This window comes from Castor canadensis, chromosome 7 (genome assembly GCF_047511655.1).
Source record: "Castor canadensis chromosome 7, mCasCan1.hap1v2, whole genome shotgun sequence".
Lineage (NCBI taxonomy): Eukaryota > Metazoa > Chordata > Mammalia > Rodentia > Castoridae > Castor > Castor canadensis.
Window position 1 is genome coordinate 120,707,188 of NC_133392.1, and position 22,631 is coordinate 120,729,818.

Below are 22,631 nucleotides of genomic sequence, written 5' to 3' on the forward strand. Positions count from 1 at the left end.
GCAGGCAGCTCCTGGAGTGGTATCTGTGTTCTCTATCATGGACACAAAACACTGGGCCTGATACTGCCCAGCTATTCCCCAGCCCAAGCCCTGCTTCCCTCAGGAGGGCGTCCCTGCAGTGTCCCCCATGTGGTCTCTCCCTGTGGTACCCCTGCTCCTTCATGTGTCATTTTGACACTTTGGAGTTTTGGCTTGTTTTGTCTGTCTTATGATTGGCCTGGTTGGCATGTGTAACTCCTTAGTGGAGCAGGTCAGGAGAGGAGGCCACCTGGAAAAATTTGAGGAAGTGTTTCCAATTTAAAACCAGAGGGCTTCACCATGTATCCCTTTCACTCTTTCATTCTCTCCCTCAAACCTGCCTATGTCTGCCACTTCCTCATTCTCCCCAGGTGGGATGGGGCATGGGGGAGAGAGCACTCAGATGTCACCTGCTGATGGATGGTGGTGGCCTGGAGCCCTGGTGCCTACTGGGCGGCACAAAGCCCAAAGCTGAGCCCTTTCCAGCGTGCCCGGTGGGGGTCTGGACACTGTGGGAACTGTCTGCCTCCCAGCACCTCCAAGTCGGAGTTCCAGCTTGGAGTCAGGGGCTGTCCATGTGTGGACCCTTGGAGTCGGGGTCACAGTCCCTTTGCGGGGATGCAGTTGGCACCATCCATAGCTCACTGACATCTCTGGCTCTAGCAGTGACTGTTATGGAGACTTGTCACTGGAGCCTAGGGGCTTCAAATAAGTGCTCAAGGGCTTTGAACCGTGGGGCCTCAGAGAGTCAGGACCTGTGACAACCAGGAAGCTGTTTTAAGTGGTATAACAGACCCACCAGACCGATGAACTTAGGGTTTTGGGAACGTCACTTGTCTGGGGAGGAGTCGGGTTTTGAATCCAACACTACTGGACCCCAAAGCCATTGGCAGTGGGCTCTGAGCCCCAGGGTTTCACGGAGACCCCAGCAGGGCTGTTGAGGGGTACTGGGGAAACTGCTGATGGGGCTCCCCCACCTCACTGCAGCTCCTTATTGTGTTTTCTATGTTGGAGTTTCACTTGGGAAAAGGGTTCCTCTACTTAAGAATGAAGAATAAAGTTTGCCAGGCCTTGTGCTCCATGCCAGGACCTGCCACAGCCTGAGGGGGTGGCTCTGGCAGCATGTAGATGGGCAGGCAGGCTGGGGCCTCGTGGGAGGGGGAGTGCAGGTTGCTCCAGGCCACCATCTCCTCCCCCTCTCACTCCTGCTGTGTTGTTGCTACAGCCAGAGAACACTCCGGGTCTGTTGTCCCTTGACTGGGGTGACAGTTTAATAGTAGCTTCCTGGGCTGTCATTTAAATCTGCCTGCCAGGTTAGTAGGCCAGGGGCGGGCTGGCACGCCCCCTGCCCCCACCCCGGATCTTCATTCTGCTGGCAGCAGTTGTCGTGGTAACACCAGGACCTGGCAGGCTCTGCAGAAGGGTAACTGTGTGGGGAGCAGCACTTTCATCTTCCCGCCCAGGACACAAGTGGCCCAGCTGCCTTAGTGCTGGTTGCAGGCGGAGCCAGGCTACCGGGTACTAGCCCAGGCCTGGGAGAGAAAGTGGGAGCAGCTGAGTCCCTTCTGTGCACCAGATTCCAAGGTGGGGGCCTTATGTCTTTGCTCACTTTATGTCTTTCTCTCAACTGCCCTAGGAGGCAAGGGACTCTCCCCAGGTCCCCAGCAATAAGGTTGAGCTGGAGTCCACCTGTCGTACAGGTCTCTCTGCTCTGTCTCTTTTTGGGACCCAGGAAAGCAGATGGCAGACAGAGCCTCCCTCATCTCCCATACCTGGGTGGCCTGTGTCAATCACCTTGCCACATTCTGAGTCCTCCTTTGAAAAGTCCCTTATCTGAGGACTGGGGTTTTCCCAGTGGGGCCCCCTGAGCTCCAGTGTGGGCTAAGTTTTCTGTGAACATCTGTTGTCCAGGTTGGTAGGGCAGGCCTAGACATGGCTGGGTACCAGATGGCTAGGTGCCTGTGTCCAATCCTGTCTTGTGAGGCCTCATCCTCTCGTCCATAGGTTGAGGGGCTTACACTATGTAGTGCTTCCTGGATATGGCTCACTGGGCCATTTTTTTCTTGAGAAATTAATAAATGTGGCATCCAAAAAAGGAGTTTCTTGGTTAAGTAAGTTTGGAAGTGTTGGAGGAAACAACCAGATAGCTACTACAGGTCTTCTCGGGGCCTTTGGGCAAGCCAGTGGGCATCACAAATCTCCAAGGGGGAAATGGTGTCTATGCTAAAGGTCTGTCCTGCTGCCTGCCCCTCTCTTCCTCTGCTCAGGGCTGCTAGTCCCTGTTGCACAGCCTCATCAAAGCCAAGCAGGTTCTGATGGCTTGGAGCCACAGGGTCACTGACTGCTGAACAGCAGTCCTGTGCAGAGCAGGAGGCTGGCTGCTTCCCTGGGTGAGCTCAAGGAAAGCCAGGCCCTGCTGGGCCTCTGAGAGGCAGCTGGATGCTGTTGGTCCCTGGCCTGATAGAGCTCCGGGACCCCATGCGGCTTGCCTCCTCTCCAGCCCCTGAGGTCCCTCTGCCTGCTCCTCCACCCCAACCTGTCATCAGTCCCCCTACTCCCAATGTGACCCACACCTCTTCTTTGAGTGTAGTGCCCGCCTTCCCTGGCTTCTTGGCCTCACAGTGGAACTAGAAGTCAATACTTGGGTTCAAGTACAGCATCGCCCCCCAAAGGCATGTGCTGTGACCCTGAGTTGTCACTCCATGCTTGTAGAACAGGTGGGACATTTCTGATGGCTAAGAGCAAGGCACGTGGTGCAGCGCTCCTGGGTAGTCCAGACAGATCTTTGTTTTGAAGCTGTCTGCACCTGCTGCAGGACAGGCGTGGGTGGGAACAGCAGCGTGAGGATGCTGGTTGTCTCTGAGATGGATGCCTCTGGAGGTGGGAAATAGGGAGGTGCTGAGTGATTATAATAATTTCCAAAGATCATAGACTGGGTGTTGAGTGGGGCTTAAGAATCAGTTACCCTCTAGTGAGGAGCCTGGCCCAGACTGACAGACCATGTGTCACACACGCAGCAGCTGGGCCAGGGCTAGGACTTCACATTCTTCACACTTGCACCTTTTTGCTTTTCAGTTCATAAAGGCCTGGTGCCGTTCCTAGCCCATTTGCTCCTCATAGCAACCCTGTGTGTTTTGTGAGGCAGGGATAGTATTCCTGAATGCTGATGAGGAAAGTGAGGCTCAGAAAAGTTGTGTAACTTGAATAAGATCACACAGCGCACAGTGACAGAACAGAGTTGATTGACCATGGACTGCCTGCTTGATGCTTTCCTGGGCCTGTGCTCTTGTTATAAGTAGCCACTCCCACTCCCTTTGTCCTGCATTTCCCACTGTCCCCTGCTCTGCCCAGGGGTCAGCCTCTCCTCACCACCCTCTGGAATCCCGAGTCTTTTGTGGCAGTCTACCTGTTGCCATGGCACCAGATTATGATGTTGCAGAGCCTGGATGACTATGTACCACTCCTGGGCTGTGGAGTATAGGGACTCACAGAGGTGGGCATTGTCTCAGGGGCAGACTGACATGGAGGGACATAAATCCGTGCAAACAGGGAGCCACAGCCTTGAGCCCAGCAGAGGAGTCACCCTGGGAACCAGGGCTCAGGCCAGGAGGGTAGGGTCTGGCCTGGCCTGTTCTGACAGCCTCAGAGTGACGACTCACACTCCTCTTGTGGCAGGGCTGAGATGACTTCTTGATGGGGACTGAATGACCCAACACGGAGACGTTCATTGAGATCCCCCAGGAGAGTCTTTTTGCAGTGGCAGTACTGCTTTGGAAAGCCCCATCCCCACTGACTTTCCTTGGGTCACTCAGTGAGGAAGTGGCTGTGCCAGGATTTGGTTTCAGCTCTGATGTAAAATCTTCCCATGTGGCTGTACTTCTAAGATGGTTTAGTCTAGTCCCAAACCTGAAAGTGACCATGCTGCCTCAGTTTCCCCAGGGCTGTCCATTAGCAGAACACAAGTTGTCCCAGGCCAAGCTGATTCAACTGTTAACTTCTGGCATATTGCTGGGAACTGCAGCCAGCTCTGTGCTCTGTGGCTGCTCTGTCCCACTGCCTTGTTCTGTGGTCCCTGGGACCTGAGAGGCATTTCACTGTACTTGCCTCTTTGGGGTTCTCCTTCTTAAGTCTGCTAACCCTGGAGTGGCCGAGGGCCTCAGTGGAAAGAGCTCAAGCTTTGGCAGCTGCCGTGCAGACCTGAAATCCCACTTCTGCTGTCTATCACCCCCACCTTGAACCTCAGTTTCCTCTTCTCTAAAATGGGTTAATGACAGCTACGAGAATAGCTGTGAGGAGTCCCTGGGATTTGGTGTAAAAGATGCCAGGCCAGAGCCAAGGTGGAGAACGTCCAGACTGGCCCAGACAGTGACCAAATCTGTTCTACAGACCATCAGCATGGACAGCCGTCCCTGCAGCTGCTATTTTCTGGGCCTAGCTGACCTCAAAGCTGCCTTTCAGGACTGTGATGGTGCTTTTGGCTGCCCTGTTCTCCTTGCCCAGGGCTTGACACATAAAGGGAGGCCAAGTTTGCTCCTGAGCTTCCAGAATGCAGGGAGGAAAGGGTCCTGGCAGGTACCTGGCTGTCCTGTGCATGGTGTCAGCCCCTTCACCACCTTCTTCCGCAAGCCTGCTGTGTTCTTCTGATGTGGCAAACCAGCATTCTTGCTCTGAGTGCCTGGAATGGGCTGACTCAGCCTCCCGTGTTCTCAGAGCAGAGGTTCATTCAATGCTGCCTGGAGCGCCCATGGGGCTGTTTGGGGAACCCTGATGGGGTAAAGCTGACATCTGGCTGCAAGTTCTAATTGTATCCACACACCCCCCCTTCCACCCAGATGCGCCTGTGGGTACGTAAGTTGACATCTCTAGACCTGGGTTTCCGAATCTGAAAGAACATACAGGGCTCTTGTCTGGGGTTTCTTGGGTAAAACACCTAGCACAGAGACAGGCACACAGGAGGCTCATGGGGAAAGTGTGCATAGGAAAAAGAAACTGATAGATGACTTTTTTTGGATGCAGAGCTCTTTTTTTTTTTGGGCGGGGGGAGTAGGTAAAATTCCCCAGGTGCTGTGTTCATACTGGTACTTTAAGAACATTATGGACCAGAAGGTAGCATTGGCATCGTTGATGAGGAACCTCTTGGCACAGGGCTCAGGGAGGGCTGCTTGGAAACTGGGAGGCAGGAGAGCTAGCTCTGATCTCTGCCTTGTTATGTGTCCCTGCACCAGCCCCTTTCCCTCTCTGGCTTCCTATCTGTAGGTGGATTCTGATTCCTTGGGTTTCTTTTAGCCTTGTACATGCAGAGGCATCCATGTAAGGAAAGTGGGAAGAAAACCCTCTCAAGAGTGCAGATGTCCTGTGAGGACTCCATGGAGGAGAAAGGCAGAATTGCGATGAAGTGGGGAACTGCAGAATGTGGTAGAAAAGACTGGGTGGGCATTTGGTTCACTGTTGCCCTGAGATGTACCTGAGTTGAGTCCTATGCTGGACTGGTAGGGAGGAAAGAATCCATGGTGAGCTGTGGATTGATGATCTAGGGCTAAAGTTACAAAGGCCAAACTGGGCCTGCTGCCTGACTTTGTAAATAAATTTACTGAAACACAATTCTGCCTCTCATTTTTTTGTCTGTTGCGGCTTCTGCCCCATAATATCAGTGCTGAGTAGTGACAGAGATTCTGGTCCTCAAAGTCCTAAATATCTACTCTTTGCCCTTTTCTGGAGAAAGTTCTCAGCCTCTGCCCTAGAGGAATGTTTAGAGGGACACTTAGGGGAGATCCTGACAAAGACTGGAGAAGGGTAGGGATGGCTTCTTGGAGAAGGTGATATCTGAGGGTGTAATGGAGAAAAGGCAGAGTCTGGAGAAAGGCCTTTCAGACCCAGGATAGCTTGAGCAAGGGTGTGCTGGGGTCGCCAGCAGTTGAGGAAGGGCCAGATTGGGAAGTATGGGGAGTGAAGAAGAGACCTCTGCCCCTGGGGAGAGGCAGAATCCAGGTGGCCTCAACGTCATTCAAGGGGAGGACTTTGGAGGTCTAGGCCCCCCAAGGCCTAGGGTATGTCTTGCTGTGTAAGACTATCCTGCTATTTCTGGCTTCCTGATTTGGGACTACCTCCCATGCCTGGGAGATCATATTTGACCAGATACCCTTCCCTTTTCCTCATGAAGAAGTGGAGGGCCAGAAAGAGGCAGTGGTTTACTTGAGGGCACTTAGCAAAACACAGCCCAGCTGAGAGTCAAATTTAGGGCTCCCTGCCCAGAGTTCTCTTCCTATCCTGCTTTGCTGCTCTGGAGCAGCTGGAGACCCCCAGCCCCAGCCCCCAGGGTGTGTGTATACTGCATGCAGATCTGATGCAGAGGAACCCCCAGCAGCTAGGGCTCAGGGCTGATAACGGAGGATGCAGAGTCAAGACTGTGGTCCTCAAGGCCTCCACCACACTTGCTAGGGGTGGCCAGGCAGGACAGCTGCCTGTACCCGTGCTCTTGCCTGCAAATGTAGTCAGCACTGGACACCAACATAGCACAGAGTAGTGATAATGGGGTAACCTTGGGACATAGTCCTTTCTTATCCCCTTCTTGATCCTAAAACTCTTACTCTTAGTTACTCTTAGAATGAGGCACACAGGGCATCAAAGAGTCTTGGTCTGGGGCTTGTACACACCTTCTTGTCCCAGCTCTGCTACCAGCTGCAGGATCTCAGCTGTGTAGGCACGAAATACCCCACCTCTTTCTCTTGTAATTAATGCTGAAGCCATGCAAACAGCAGTAGCTGCCAGGCACTCGAGCCTCTGCCGTGTGCATGTTCCTCACACTTTGTAACTTCTCCTGGCTCCTCATAGCCCTTTGTTCCTTTTCCTATTTTGCAGATAAGAAAAGGGACACTCAGAGGTTAAGTAATGTAATGTCCCCAAGGTCATGCCAGGTGGGATCAAAATCCCCAGTGCAGGATACAGGTCTCCCCCTACAGGACCTTCGTAAGCACCTCAGGGTCTGGGCCAATGCAGCATCTTCCCAGTAGATGCTCCATCTCAGTCACTGCTCTAAGCAAAAAATGCCTCGTTAATCTTGCCACAAAGTAATCATATTTTTAGGATTTGTGATCATGAACTCTCTGGTGGTTGTGGAAGGGTTTTTTTCCCTGACTGATTGGCAGGTGGGACAGACAGGTGGTAAAGGGACCGAGAACTGGCTGGCAGGGTGAAAGCAGCTGCCATAGGGGATTAAGGGGGGCTTCTTGGAGGTGTGACAGTGGAACCAGACTTTGAGGGAAGAGATGGTATATCGGGTATGGAGGGTCCTGTCACCCTTGCTGAACTTGAGCTACTGACTCAGAGGTCAGGGTCAGGGTGTCCCCCTTAGTGTCCCTGTGGAAGGTCACAATTCAACTTTTAAACTGGGCACACGTTCCTTCTGGTCACCTTTTTGTCACTTGCGTCTTAGAGAAGCCTCCAGACCCCTTATGCTCCTTTCCTTATTCTGCAGCCAAGAAGACCTGTGCAGACAGTGACTTCACCTGTGACAACGGCCACTGCATCCACCAGCAGTGGAAGTGTGACGGCGATGAGGAGTGTCCTGATGGCTCTGATGAGTCAGAGGCCACTTGCAGTGAGTCCTGCCCCTTGGGCTATGGGTGGGTGGACCTGCTGAACCTCAGTTTCCTCATCAGCTCTTCCCGTGTTGGCAGCTTGTGGGGCTCATGTGAGGTGATCAGCAGGATACTTTGTGCCCGGCCCTGGGGCTGGGGTCTTGGTGAACATCCAGTGTGTCTGGTTGCTAGTTGCTGGTTTTGGGGCTCGAGTCACAGCACTCTTAGAGGTTTGATGCTGTTCCTACGGAACCAGGAGCTAGAAACAGCCCACTGAATGCCTCTGCTCAGAAGTTGCCAGAGCACATCCTCCAGGCCTCCCCTGCTCTTGTACTTGGGTAGCCTAATCGGAATTCCAGTAGCGCTAATAGCAGTTGGTACTTGTTAAGCATTTACTGTGTGTCACACTGTGCTAAGCTCTTTGTGTGCATTAATTCCTTTTGTCCTCATAGCAGCTTCTGGAGGTAGGTACTGTCACTTTCTGAATTTTGTGAAAGAGGGCACTGAAGCTCAGAGAGGCTGAGTGATTTGCCCATGTCCACCCAGGTAGGACTTTGAGGGCCCAACTCTTTCCTCTGCCTTGGATGGGCTGCTCATAGAAGCCTCATCTTTCATGGACAGCTGTGTGGTGACAGAAGCAGCCAAGGGTGAGGTGGACGGCTGGAGTCCCGGACCCGCCTCCTGCACGCAGGGCTTTGTCTCTCCATCATTTCTTTTCCAGACCCTAATCCTCAAAGCAAACTTATACCAGGCAGGTCATTCTGTGACATTTGTTAAATTAAAAAGCAGATGAGAAGGGGGCAGGGATGGACCCAGTGGTCCAGAGGCAGAGCTTCAGTAGTGTGAGCCTGAGACAAAAGACTGGTGGGGAGGGAGCACATGGAAGATGGTGAGGCTGGTGGGGACCCAGGAGCCCCTCTTTAGGGGTAACTGTTGTCCCAGAGGCAGAGGAAGGGACAATGGAGGCCAGAGTCCCATACAGGGCTGCAGTTGGTGATAACTGGGTTTCCTTGTCTCCTAGCAACAGAGCTACCAGTCTCCATGTGAGGGAAAAAAGAAAGAGAGGAAAGGGAGAACAAGAACGACCTCCACCCCAGACAAAGGGCCCCTCATTTCCTTGCACAGCTGCCCTGCCCTCCCCAGTAGTGTCGCAGGCTGCATCCTTTCCTCACCCTGCCAAATAGAGCTCCATGTTGTCTTGGAGGCGCCTGGGCAGAAAGGAAGCCCGGTGCTTTGTCTGTGAGCTTCAGAAGGAACAAAGCCCTGCCACGCCCGCTCGTGACTTTCATCCTCCTGGCAGCAGCATGAGGGAGGAGGACCTCACTCAGAAGAAAACTGAGGCTGGGATAGGTTCAGCCAGCTGGCCACAACTGCCTAGCTAACGAGGGGCAGGGTCATGTGCCACCTGGAGTGCATCTGGGGAGGAGGGTTGTGGCTGCAGGGAGCTTCCTGCCCTGCAGCCAGCCTGCTCTGCCATCTGTAACCCTCTCCCTGGACACTGGGGGCAGAAAGCGGAGGGAGAGGGGCCTCGTGGGGCTTAATATTGTGTGTGTGAGGGGGGTGCAGTCTTAACTGCCTGAGAGCTGGGCTATCCCTTCTCCCCTCACCTCTGTGTCTTGGTGTTGGTGTCACTTTTCATTTTCCTCCCTGCACTCTTCAGGCCCCACCCACCCCTGTTTTCTTGGGCTCCCTCCCTCCTTGCTTTTCCCTCCTCAGCCTCCCTCTTGCCACCTTCCCTCTCCCCATTCTTCCTATGTTTCTGTCTTCCCTCTCACTCATCCCAGCCCAACCCCTGTGGGCTGTGCAGGGCCTGCCTGGCCTACTTCTGCTTCCCAGGTTCCCTCTTAGTTGACAGTTGAGCTGCTAGAGGCCCAGAGAAGTTGACAGACTTGCCTCAAAAACCTGCCTATCCATGGCAGGTCTCCCTTCTGTGACAAAAGACAAGCTCCGCAGGCTCTCTTCCATGGGAGCAGCAGCCAAGGCAGCCCGCTGGAGCGGAGAGACCCCACTCTTCTTTGGGCTATCCCGGTCATTTGCTGTGAGATCCTGCCTCTCACCCCTATCTGGGCCCTGATCCTCAATATTCCTGAATTCCAAAGATTTCACAGTTCCAAGGTTCCTGAATTTAGTATTCTGAGATCTTCTTTCTCCCTAGCTGTGTCCAGCCAGGGCACAGGGTCCAGGTCCCCACTTCCTTTGCAGTTATGTCGGTCAGAGGCAGCGAGGGCCTATGTCTGGGGAGAACTGATTAGAGGAGTCAGCCAGAGTGCAACCTCAGGGGTCAGGCAGAACTTGGGGCAACATAACCTGGTAGCAGGCTTGCTTACTTCAGCTTCCCAGCTGAATGAAAAGCCAGCCGCCAACCCGCTGTCCATTTAATTGGCATTGCCATAGCAACCTCCATAGTCTACCAGGTTTCTGGGGCTGTGCCAACTCTCAGGATAGAGCCCCACTTCTTACCCCTAACAGAGATTATAGATAGTAAAGCGTAGTGAATTTGGTATCTGATATAGTTGGGTCAGGTCCTTTAGCATGTGAGCCCTCATGTGAACTTACTGAACTTAAATTTCTTCTTCTGTAAAGTGGCATGGTTCCTGCCCTACAGGGATGTGAGGCTTCAATGAGAAAATGCAAGCGCTAGAGTAAATGACAGTATTTCTTTTTTCTTTGTTTTGTGGTAGGACTGGGGTTTGGACTTGATAGTGTTATTTCTATTTTTATATCTGGGCTCTAAGCCAAATCAACAGTTTATTAGAACATTAAAATAGTAGAATATTATGGTATTAGAATAGTCTAATAAGGGGGGAGGGTGTTGAGAGGGAAAGGGATATGGGAGCAGGTCCTATATGGAAGTGCCTCTTATGTTGCCTGCCCTAGCTGGTCAAGGTTTCTTTCAGCTCTATTTCTCTTTGGCTCTGAGTTCTGTACTTGTCAAATATAGCCAGAGTCACAATGGGAAAGCCCAGAACATTTGCCTAATGAAAAGAGCATTTCAGCTCTAATTATAGCTCCCTTGATTGGAGGCAGCTCTGACCCACCTTCAGTCGTCTGTTGGGAGGGGTATAGGCAGGGGAGGAGAGGGTGGTTCAAGGGGAATGAGGTACACTTCTGGGTGCTGCTTAGTGATGATATGGATTTTTTTCTTGCATCTTAAAACTTGGAAGGGGACCCTCACTGATTAACCAAACCCACTTTCTATTATAAATAAGGAAATGGAGGCCTGGAGATTTTCTGAGCAAGTTAGGGACTCACCTAAGAGGAAACATTTTGCCCAGTATCTTATGAATGAGCTTGGAATCACTCCCTACTTCTGCACAGAGGGATGGTTCCATGCCATCCTTCCTGGGGCAAGAGCCAGGCCAATTGACACTGGTAGTTCCCATAGCCCGAGTCTCTGGTTTCCTTGGAGCTAGTAGTCCTCATTTGGAGGCTGTCTGTCCCTTAAAACTCACATGAGTCGACATTGTAGACTTGCTTGATCAATGAGGAACCACCAAGTACTTTCATTCTTTTATTCAACAGACATTGATTTTTTGTTCATTTGTGAACTTATGAATTGGAGATAGCACCTATAGGTTTGGATTTCTGGAACAGGCTTCTCAAGAAATTAATGAGTGCCTTCAGCCATCAAAATTTCAAGCCAGTGTTGGAGGGTGCCTGTTATCTGGCAGTAAGGTTCTTCACCCCTGCCTCTTAGAACTTGGAGTTCTTGGACAGCAGACCCAAGGTGTCCCTCGGGGGCACCTGTCACAGAGGGAGGGCTGTTCTGGGTGGGAGCTGTAGGTTGGTGAGAATGTGGGCTCATGTGCTTTCTGCATAGGTGAAACCAGGCCTCTCCATCAGCCATTTGTACTTACCTTTCATGAAATCCAACAAGGGTCATTGTTTTGTGAGCTCCAAATTTGTTCTAAGCCTTTGAGTATAGGGATTTTCATGTTTCCTCATTTAAACTACCCACCAACCGCAAGGGATTGTTCAGCCCCATTTTCAGATAAGGGGAGTAAGAGTGCACAGAAGGTGTAGCTGTCTTGCCTGAGGACCTTAGCATTAGTAAATGAAATTTGGACCCCGTTCTTTCTGACTCTAAAACTCATGCTGTTTTTCCTACATCATGTTGCCTGTGGGCTTTGGCTTCAAGGATTGCAAAAGTAGACAGCAGACGGCCACCTTGCACAGCCTGCCTGAGCAAAGGCACAGAGCACCCCCTTCCTTTAGTAACCTTCAGTCCAGACGTGCTGGGGAGACCATGGAGCCTACTTTTCTCGTGTATAATGGTTAAGTACAACAGGTTAAGCATTGTAGACCTGGGATGGAAGTCCAGCCGTGCTCTTCATCGTAAGACTTGCAGCAAACATCTTACCTCTCTGGTCTTTCCTCTCCATCTATAAAATGGAAGAAATGATAGGAGTTGCCTCCTAGGGAGATCCGTACTGCACATCAGTGGTTCCCAGAGCCATGCGGTGGAGAGGCCTGATCTGGAGTATGGAGAGCCAGTTTGAGACTTATCTACATCACAAGAGGGGAGTGGGGTTCCAGATGAGACAGGCACTTGGAACACCTGGCTTCCAGCCCCTTTCTGGACCTTGAGCTTTTGCCACTCCAAAAGATGTTCACCGGCGTGACTTCTGAGGACTCTTTTGTCCTGGCATTCCAAGAGCCTTGGCTCTTTGGGGGTGAGGGACTGATATCAGGCACTGCTGTGTCCTTGAGAGCCTGTAATTAGAACTATCTATTTAGGGACAGAGCAAATGTCTTATTAATTATAAAGAAAGGAAGCAGACGGATTGTTTAATCATTGTCCTTGCTGAAAGGTTATGCTATTAAACGCATAAATATTCATTAAAAGTTCAGTCAGCTGCCTGCTGCACTGGGGTCTGCAGAACCAGGCTTCTGGAGGTGTTGCATATGGCCAATGGCTGTTTCAGTTGCCTGGGCTCTGGTTGCAGAACTATAGTATGAGGCTGGTTCTGGAGCACACAAGGTTTGATGGAAAGGATAGGGCTATAGTCAGTAGCCCAGAGTCTGTTTCTAAGCTTCTATGCATGTTTGGGATAGATTCTTGGTTTCCTTGATCCTCAGTTTTCTCATCTGTACAATGGAGTGCTTACCTGCAGGACTGCTACCCTACTCAGTCCAGGGTCACTACTGACCAGATGATCTTTGTGAATGGTACTCCTGGAATCTGTACTCAACAGCCTTCAGGGCCTGATTACCTGTCAGGGTGAGGGTGATGGTGTATCTTAATTGGTTCTGGCTATTATAACAAAATACTGTAGACTGGGTAATTAATAAACAACAGAAATCTATTGCTTATAGTTGTGAAGGTACAAAGTCTACGATCAAGGCATCAGCAGATTTCATGTCTGGAGAGGCCCCCTTCCTCATAGATGATGACTTCTCACTGAGTCTTCACAGCAGAAGGGACAAGAGGGCTCCCTTAGGCCTCTTTTATAAGGGCACTGCTTTCATCACTACATTACCTCCTAAATGTCCCACCTCTTAACTGTGTCACACTGGGGATTGAGTTCCAATATGAACTGGGGAGGTGGGACAGGGCACCAGCATTCAGATGATGGCAAGATGGAATAGGAAAATGTAAAATACTGGGCATGAGCAGCCTAACCCAGCTTAGGTACTTGGCGAATGTGGCTCTTCCAACTCTCCAGTGAGATTTAGTTTCCTGACATCTGGCTTGGGAATGAGTGGTTGCCTCCCAACCCATTTTTTTCTCTGAGCAGCTTGTAAACATCTAGAACACTGTATTATGGTGTCACTTGTATGCAAAAGAGAAGAAATGTCTCGTATCTTTTAAATGTGCAAATGTTAACTCAGGAGTTCTCAAACACAGGAGCCTGGGAATCAACTAGGGGTGAAGAGTTACTAAAATGCAGATTCCTTGGCTCTGCATTGAGTCAGTGTAGTCAGACCCCAGTAACTTGTACCTCTGGGAGATGCTGGTCAGCTGCAGGTCCTTTGTGTCTGCAGGTAGAACCTAAAAGTGCTTGAGGGTTGACAATGTGTGAATGATAGAGATGCCTCAGAGGGACCCCCATCTCCCAGCTCCCAGAGGCCCCACCCCCACCCCATACAATAGCCTAAGGTGGCCTTTTTAAAAAGGCAATTTCTGTATAATGAATCCTGTATTCCCAGTGTACTGTTGTATAGTTCATGAAATATATTCCTAGGGATAATTTTGGGGTCCACACTTGAGGGCTCAAGTATAGTATTGTTGGGGGATCTGTCTGCCCCCATACCACCACTTTTCTCTCATCCCAGCTATAGAAGTAAGAGGAGAAGAAACTGATCCGAGATCACAGTGAGACATGAGCTGCTATTGTCTCTAGGGATGCCATGGACTGGACCAGTTCTAGCTTCAGACACAGCTGCCCAAATCCTCACACCATTCTTGGTTTTTTGTTTTTTTTTTAAAGTACCAAACTGGGTAATATTTATTCATTTATTTTTGGTGGTACTGGAGTTTGAACTCAGGGCCTTCTGCTTGCTAGGCAAACACTCCACCATTTAGCCACATGTCCAGCTCGAATTTATTAGTTTTTTGTTTTCGTTTTGCTGTACTGGAGTTTTGAACTCAGGGTCTCACAGTTGCTAGACAGGCGCTCTACCACCTGAGCCATGGCCCCAGCCCATTACACCATTATTTACCAACTATATGACTGAACCTCGGTGCTTAGCACGTCTGGTACACAGCCGTGCTCAATAAATACTACTGAAGAATAGTTCTGTGTGGATAATAACAACAGGGAGCAGTGAGCTCTGGGCTAGATGTCCCTTCTAAATGCTTTATAGACACTAACTTGATCATCATAGCAATGCTATGAGGCAGGTCATAGTGCCATCGCTACTTTATTGGCATGAAGATAAGGATTTTTGGCCACAGTCGCATAGCCAGTGAATGATTGAGCTATGATTCAAGCTCACGTCTCCATGTTGGAGGCCCGGACATAATCCTTACCCTGCTGGGTTATTGTGAAAATTAAATGGAAGTGTCTAGCACTGTGCCTGGCACATCCTAGAGACCACTGACCTCAGGCTTCCTACATGCCCTGGAAGGCAGTAGGAGCCGACTGTGGAGGTCTCAAGTGCACCTGCCTTGGCTGTCATGTGGATCAAGATAAGAGCATCCCCAACCTCAAATAGGTTGCTTACTCCTTCTTCCAAATTGAGAGTCAACCCTGGGGCTTTAGACCCCCGACTGAGTCAGCTCTGATTGCCGCTGCAGTAATTATGGCTGTGCAGTCCCGCTGGCCCTGCCACACAGAGGCTGCGCTCAGCAGCAGGCTCAGCACCATCACTGGAGGAGAGGCTTAAGGGGTGGGTTGGAGCTGCTGGGGCTTTGGTAAGCCCTCCACATCCCTAGGTTTAGATTGTGGAGTCCCTGATCTAGAAGGCAAACTAAGGTCCAGTTGGGCATATCTCACCCAAGGGCAAACAGCTAGAAATGTCAGGAAAGAAAGAGTGCAGAGCATGATGGCTCCATGTTGCTAGAGGCCTGGAGGGATGACCCCAGAAAGGGGTCACTGGATCAAGGAGGGATTTGAGTGCTAGGGACTAGGAGGCCGTGAGAGAGCATTAGGCACGGCGTGGAGAGGACTTGTAGGATTTGGAAAATCTTAGGGGCAGACATGGACTTCAGATGAAGAAACTGAGAGGGGCAGAGTTCCTGATGGACTGCTAGGGCCTTGTTCCAGGTGGCTGGAACTGGGTGGTAGGACTGGTTGGCACTATGCCCTGTGTCCCTCTTGGCTAAGCCATGCATGATGTCTGTCTCCACAGCCAGGCAAGTGTGTCCTGCAGAGAAGCTGAGCTGTGGACCCACCAGCCACAATTGTGTGCCTGCCTCGTGGCGCTGTGACGGGGAAAAGGACTGCAAGGGTGGAGCAGACGAGGCTGGCTGTGCTACCTGTGAGTCCAGGGTCAGAACCCCAGGGTCTGCCAAGCATGGTCAGGCAGCATTGGGGAGTGGTGGCCACTTCCAGGGGAGAGGCCTGTTTCCCTGTGAGGACTGGTATATGGAAAGGAAAGGGTAATGACCAGGACACTAGTGATGGCCAGGCACTCGGGAGACACTTTCTTCTTTCATCCTCACAACCACCTCATGAGTAGCCATTGTCACCCCTGTTTTATGTGTGAGGAAACTGAGGCTCAGACAAGGGAGGAAAAGTGCCCAAGGCTGAGTGATGGAATTGAGATTCAAATTAAGGTCTGAAAAGCAAAGCTTTTTACCATGCTTGACATCTGCTCATCCATTCCACCAGTCCACCAATCTCTGAGTAAGGAAAGGGGATCTTACAAGGCAGGGAGCATGACTTACGGAGCAATGGTGGCACGTTCCTGAGCTGGGAAGGACTGTTGCTGAAATCTCAGATTTGAGCACACACGGTACAGGGTGGGGAAGATATTCCCAACAGCCTCAGCAGGGACAGATGGAAGTGGTCATTGGGATAGTTCCACCTCAGTGAGCTTCAAACAGAGGATTAGCTCCTTCCCAGGGAACAGCCAGCAAGACCTGGGCCAGTGGGGATCATGGCCTGGCCTCATTCATTTCAATTCAATGGATACCTACTAGGTACCAGGCCTGGAGCCAGGCTCTGGAAGGGACAATGAGATAAATGAGCTACACAGTCCTCCTTCTGGGAGCATATGATCATAGGGGAAAACAGAGCAGCTGTGCTACTGGGCTGAGGGTGAGGGTGGTCACTCAGAAAGGCTTTTGCCAGGCACTTGTCCCCTGCTGTCTCTCACACACTGCCCTTCATCTCTGTGTGCCTCTTCGCCATCTAAGTCTGGAGCTTGGATGGGTCTGAAGCGGAAAGTATCTGGGTGTGGAAGGGAGTTCCTAGCTGGGATCTGCAGTTTTAAAGCCCCAGTGATAGCTCTGGCTCATTTCTTCAGCTGTGATCATTTTTCAAGGACTCAGTACCCAGTGAAAATCCTCTTTCCTCTTTCCCCCATCCCCATAATCAGATGATTCCTCCAATATAAAGACTATCAGCTTCTATTGCAGGGCATGTTGGGACAGGAACATTTCCCATTAATTGTAGGAGCCAGAGCTGTTAGAAGGTCTTAATGGGCTTCTTTGCTTTGGCACCCTCCCATCTGGGCAGAGGAGAAAGAGCCTCCCTTCGCCCATTGCTGTGCATTTTCCATGTGTGAGTGCTGGGAGTGGGGTCCTTGAGCCCAGGTGGTACAGATTTTAGACTTACTATCAGCTCCAAAATCTTGGTGAGAATTCAGTGTTAAGAAATATTTCCTATCAGGACACTCAGAAGGCAGGAGTCCTCCCTTCCTGCATAGGTACGAGCTGACTCTAAATAGGCAGGAGGAGAGCTAATCTAGCCTCCAGTATCATCTTGAGGGGTTTACAGCACCATGGAGCTTGTGCTTTTACCACCAGTGCCCTGACACCCCAAAAGCCCAGAAGGAGAAAAACATGCAGCTGTCAGAAACTTGGTAGAGCTGTCAGAAACACATGACATAAGCTGCCTGCAGTGTGAAACTGAAGACATCACTTTATTTTATGTTCAAAAACAATGAAAAATGACATTTTTCCACCAGAAATATAGACACACAGACTCTGAGCGCCCCCACATGGAAAGATCTAGTGTTGCCACAACCCTATCACCTGTGGTCATAGCCACTGCATCCCTGACCCACCTAGTCTCACAGTGTCTGAACACACAAAGAAAGAGGGGAGGAGGCTAGGAAGTCACTGCTCTGAAAGCAGCTTACAATTCAAGAAGAGAGAAAAAAACCCAGAAAAGCTGACAGGAGGGGGTCAAAGTAGGAAAGTTAATATGGACTGCCAGTGTGACCCTAGGAAAGTTCCTCCTCTCTCTGAGCCTCAGTTTTCCTATCTGCAAACAAGCAACTGGGCAGGTCGCTGAGGTCTTCCCTCTCTGAGTTCAGACTAGCCTACCATAGAGAGGAAGCCCAGAATCCCAGGCAGGGCCATGACCTATGCCCTTAATTACTGCAGACCCCTTAATTACTCCACAGATGGGCAGTCTATTAACTCAGCCTCTCCATATTCACCCCCTGTTGGGAGCTCCATGCCAGGCCCTCATGTCATAGGGTGGTACCTAGGCCATCTATGGCTATGGGACAGATAGAAAAAAACATGAAACCAGATGTGTGGGTGGCTGTGCAAGGCCACAAAAGGAAGAGGAAGATCTCCCAAGCAGGGAAGCATGAAGTATGTTACCGAGGAAGCAAAATTTGTACCCTTGCAGGATGAGAACTAAAGACTGAAGAATGTTCAGGCAATGGTGGGCAAGAGGTGGGTTCTCAGGAATGTAGCGACTTGAGCAAAGGCCTGGAGGGGGACCATGTGCACTAGGCCTAACAAATGTCTAAGGTGGCAGGGACTGTAGTCTGTACAGGCATGAGGTAGGGCCCGAGCCACAGACGCCAGGCTGGGAACTTAGAATGTGCGGGTTATGTGCAGTCAGGCTATCAGGGACAACCCCAGCTCCTGTGCTTGGGGTTAGTCATGTTACAGAGCATTTCCTGGCCTTTAAGATGGCGGTACTCTGCAGCTTTTGAGCAACCCCCCTCCCCCCACCTAGTCCCACCATGCTGGTGGCAGCGGGGCAAGAACTGTGACTCTTCATTTACTCAGCGAACCATGGGAAGCTCAGGGAGGGCAAGTATGTTTTGCCCCATGGTGATCTAGTGTATCAGTGGCAGGGCCCCCGTTGGAAGCTTCCCTTTTCTGTCCCTGACTGAATGGCCCCCGATCAGGCTCCCTGCAGGACCTATTCTGGCCCATAGGTGAAGGTCAGAGTCCCTGTAGCAGGACCAGCGGGCAGGGTCGCGGGAGGAATGGGGTCCGGCCGGCCGACCGGCTCTCTGTCCTGCGCAGTGTGCGCCCCGCACGAGTTCCAGTGCAGCAACCGGTCCTGCCTGGCCGCCGTGTTCGTGTGCGACGGCGACGACGACTGTGGCGATGGCAGCGATGAGCGCGGGTGTGCGGACCCGGCCTGTGGGCATCACGAGTTCCGCTGCGGGGGCGGCGGCGCCTGCATCCCCGAGCGCTGGGTCTGCGACCGCCAGTTCGACTGCGAGGACCGCTCAGATGAGGCGGCCGAGCTCTGTGGGCGAACGGGCCGAACGGGCCTAGGGACCACGTCGGCGCCCGCAGCCTGTGCCCCCACCACCCAGTTCGCCTGCCGCAGCGGCGAGTGCATACACCTGGGCTGGCGCTGCGACGGCGACCGCGACTGCAAGGACATGTCGGACGAGGCCGACTGCCGTAAGCCCCCTCCATGTCGTCCAGCCCCACCCAGGGCCTGCGGATCTGGCCACCAGTTGGCCAGGTGCAGGCTTGCTTTTTTCCCTGCCTTACTCGGAACAAATGACCCTGCTTTAACAGAGACTTAAGCTGGGAGACTGACATGACTTGCTCGAGGTCATGTGACTCCTAAGCAGGGTTGCTCAGGTCTGACCCCAGAAGCCAGGCGTCTTCACTGGTACCTGTGTCTCTACAGTTTGGCTGTTCCAGGCAGTCAGCACTGAACCCTCTGCCCAGAGATTTTGTATGCTCTGGAGCTCCTCTCACTGTCCTTTCTGTCTGCTAGACCTGTCACATTCCACTGACCTCCCAGCTGGGTTGGGTCCTTTCAGGAGGCTGCCTCCTGCTCTCCTTTTACAATACATCTCACATTGTGATGTCCTTTAGTATGCACTCCTCAGCCCTCCTCTGCACCTGAACTCCTAGGGGATGGGTGGTTCCAAGTGGTCTCTAGGCTTCTCATCCCTACTCAGCAAAGTGCCTGGCTCAAGAAGGGGTGACTGAATAGACAAAATCATTAAATCATGCGCACTAAGTGGAAGGTCACATGTCTGGTCTGAGAAGTGGTGGACAGGGCAACAGGAGTGCTGTGTGGCCTTGGACAGGCCTTTCCCCTCTCTGAGCTTCAGTCTCCCCATGTGTACACTGGAGGTGCCTTGGTCAGGTGTCCTTTGAGGACTCCTAAGCTCAACCACTGGTTTTGTTCTTGAGGGGTGGAGGAAATACTGCGTGACATTGTTGGGGAGAGCTACCCCAACACCACACTGATCATGACCTCTCCTCTTGCCTTCTCTCAGCAGCACTAGGGACTTGCCGTGGGGATGAGTTCCAGTGTGGGGATGGGACTTGTGTCCTTGCCATCAAACGCTGTAACCGGGAACAAGACTGTCCAGACGGAAGTGATGAAGCTGGCTGCCTGCAGGGTGGGTGTGGTAAGGGCAAAGGGGCAGCATCCTCTGTGAGGAAAAGCCCAAACGCCCTCCCTGATCTAGACAGAGCAGAGTTAGGAGGGTTTTCCCCTTGGTCCCAGATATGCATTTCCCCCCAGAGGATTGCTTGCCTCTGTATCACCTGGCTCCCTTCCTGTAGGGTCCTAGTGGTACCTGCACTGGATTTTTAAGAACTTTACATTAACTGAAAAAAGGCTAGGAAAGGACACTGCAGGAAGTCCAGTCCCCCTCCTCTTTGATCACATCCAATCTTCTGAGTGACTCCCTCACTCTTTCTCAGACTGAGCAAAGGCTGAATCCTGCTCCCCAGGAAGCACCTTTAATTCTCAGATGGCTCCTCTGGTCACCACTTGCACCCTACAAGAACAGAGAGGACCCCAACCTACTAGTTATCAGGGGAATGGATAAAAGTTGGGCAATGAGGCAGCGTTTCCTATTCAGGTCCCATGGTGCAAAAGTTCCCCCTCAGGAGATGGTCAGTCCAGTCTCTAGGGTCTCTGTAGAATTGTTGCAGAGTCCCTCCTAGAGCCCCAGCACTGCCGAATCAGACACAGACCCCCTGTCTCTGCCTAGTTAGATGAGGCTTGGCATCCTTGTCGTCCTTGGGATCCTGTCCTATGAATAGAGCTTCCACAGGCCCTGGATTCAGCTGTCTGTCCTGAGCTCCCCGAGAGATCTGTGGGGGCTGATGTTGGAACTCTGCTCATCTTCTGTGGGCCCTGACTCAGCTTTGCTCACTCTCTTGTCTGGCCCAACAGAGTCAACTTGTGAGGGTCCCCGCAGATTTCAGTGTAAGAGTGGCGAGTGCGTGGACAGCGGGAAAGTGTGTGATGCTCAGAGGGACTGCCAAGACTGGTCGGATGAGCTTCTGAAAGAGTGTGGTACTGTACCTGTCTACACACAATGGCTGGACTAACCCTCCTCTCATGTCCCCTCCTGGCGTCTGGGCTCAAGACCCTCATATGCCCCTCTGTTCTGACACTTTTTGCTCTGATCCTCATTACACAATTCCTGTAACCTCAGAGGGGACCTCTTGTTCTGCATCTCTACAAAACTTTAAAGGTCTTTCTTTCCAGCCCAGATGCTCAAAAATTAGGCTGCTTCTCACAAACACGTCTCTCCTCCTTCCTTCCAGTTTCAGACCTCTGAGAGTTTGCGCTTTGCAACTCTCTCTTCCTCAGAGTTCCTTTCCTGCTGACCTAGTCAGGGCCGTGGCATCTGAGGCCTTGCAGGCTCCAGCAGGAGACCTCCAACAGAGGAAGAGGCAGGGAAGAGCAACCAGGCAGCCAACTGGGGCAAATCCCAGGACCATTGCTCAGGCCAGACCTGGGTGAGAGTAGGGCAGTCCCAGCAGCAGGGGATGGCACCATCCTTCAGCCCTGAGGAACTGGGACTTGCTGGGGAGGTCATACTTGGAGGTTAGACTAGAGTGAGAAGTGGCGTAAGGCAGCTTTCCTGAAGGCTAGAACTAGCAGGTGGGTTCCAGGTCAAAGAGAACAGAGGCTCTGCACTGTAGGTGAGATGAACATCCCAGAGAACACTGGGAACCCAGGGTGGGCTCAGGATGTCTTGAGTCATTTCTCTGCTGATCCCCAGAAGGTCAGGAGTTCAGGAGATTTGGACAGAGAAGCCACAGGAAGACAGAGCCTAGGTCAACCCTCTTTTTCCTTCCTTCTGGCAGACTGTTCCCTAACTCCTCCCTGCCTCTCCTGGCACTCAGAGGGACTGCCTGCTCTAGAGCTGACAGGATCTTTCCTTCCCTTTTAAAGACTAAAAACAAAAAACCCCAAACTGACTGTGAAAGGAGGGGTCACTGTGAAAACTTGAAGGTCACTCAGCTTCCACCTGAGCTTATAAGAGACAGACACTTCCCTGATCCAGGCCTTGCCAAGTGAAGGCCCAGAAGAACCTGTGGAAAAGGGAGTGGGGAAGCAGGAGCAGCTGAACCTAGTTCCCCACAAAATGCATATGCAGTTAGCCAGGGACTACTCAGCTGCTAAACTCTCTACTCTCTTGTCTTTTGCATGATACACCAAAGAGAAGTATGTATGCATGTGTTTGTGTCTGTGAGTGACCTTTCTGTCTCTGTGCTGGTGAGTGGCCAGTGTCTGTAGCCACATCTCCTCTGAGTAAGGCAGGGGAATCATATTCACACATCTCTGTGTGTGCTCCCATGACTGTGTGAATGTGTCGGTGTGGTCTGCGGGCTGGTCTGTGCCTTTGCACATAAGCTATTGTGTGTGTGCATGTAGACGTGTGCACGCAAATGTGTGCATGTAAGTGTGTGCACATTCTGGGGAAAGTGACATCATTGCTTCCTTCCATGGAAGGAAGCCTCAAATGCTTCTCAGACCTTTCTGGACCACTATGTCTGCTTCCTTCCTCTCCCAGCTCCCCAGCAGAATCACCTCCAGTCTAGACAGAGTTAAGGAAGGTCAGTGACTTCTCTTCAGGCCTTCCAGGGGAGATGGACAGGGACAGACAGATCTAGACTTGCTGTCTTTTTTCTTTTCCCAACCTACTTAAGCCCTAGAGGACGCTGTATGTTCTTTCATCAGAAGCCAGAGTTATTTTGAGCCCTCCCTTTTCCCCTTTCAGGGAAACCTATACATGCCATTCCATCAAGTGTCAGTAAACAAGACTGTGGAGTTGCTGCTACCTGCAAAGGAGAGGAAGGAAGTGAGTGGGTGCATGAATAAGGTCGTGAGCAAATGGGAGAATAAATGAATGAATGGTGTTCAGGGAGTAATACAGAACAAGAGAGGACATGTAGTG

General features: G+C 51.6%; 1 protein-coding gene across 30 annotated transcripts in view; it reads left to right on the forward strand.

Annotated features, from left to right (window-relative positions):
* Lrp8 (LDL receptor related protein 8) overlaps positions 1-22,631 on the forward strand; it is a 73,416-nt gene that overhangs the window by 25,497 nt on the left and 25,288 nt on the right. For 5 of the 30 annotated variants that reach the window (XM_074080065.1, XM_074080075.1, XM_074080066.1 and 2 more), the window contains exons 3-7: positions 7,493-7,615; positions 15,390-15,518; positions 18,478-18,867; positions 19,704-19,829; positions 20,615-20,737. In XM_074080065.1, the coding sequence (XP_073936166.1) occupies positions 7,493-7,615; positions 15,390-15,518; positions 18,478-18,867; positions 19,704-19,829; positions 20,615-20,737 (891 nt within the window). The remainder of the gene's footprint in view (positions 1-7,492; positions 7,616-15,389; positions 15,519-18,477; positions 18,868-19,703; positions 19,830-20,614; positions 20,738-22,631) is intronic. The other 25 variants (XM_074080067.1, XM_074080076.1, XM_074080071.1 and 22 more) reach the window with 12 other exon arrangements.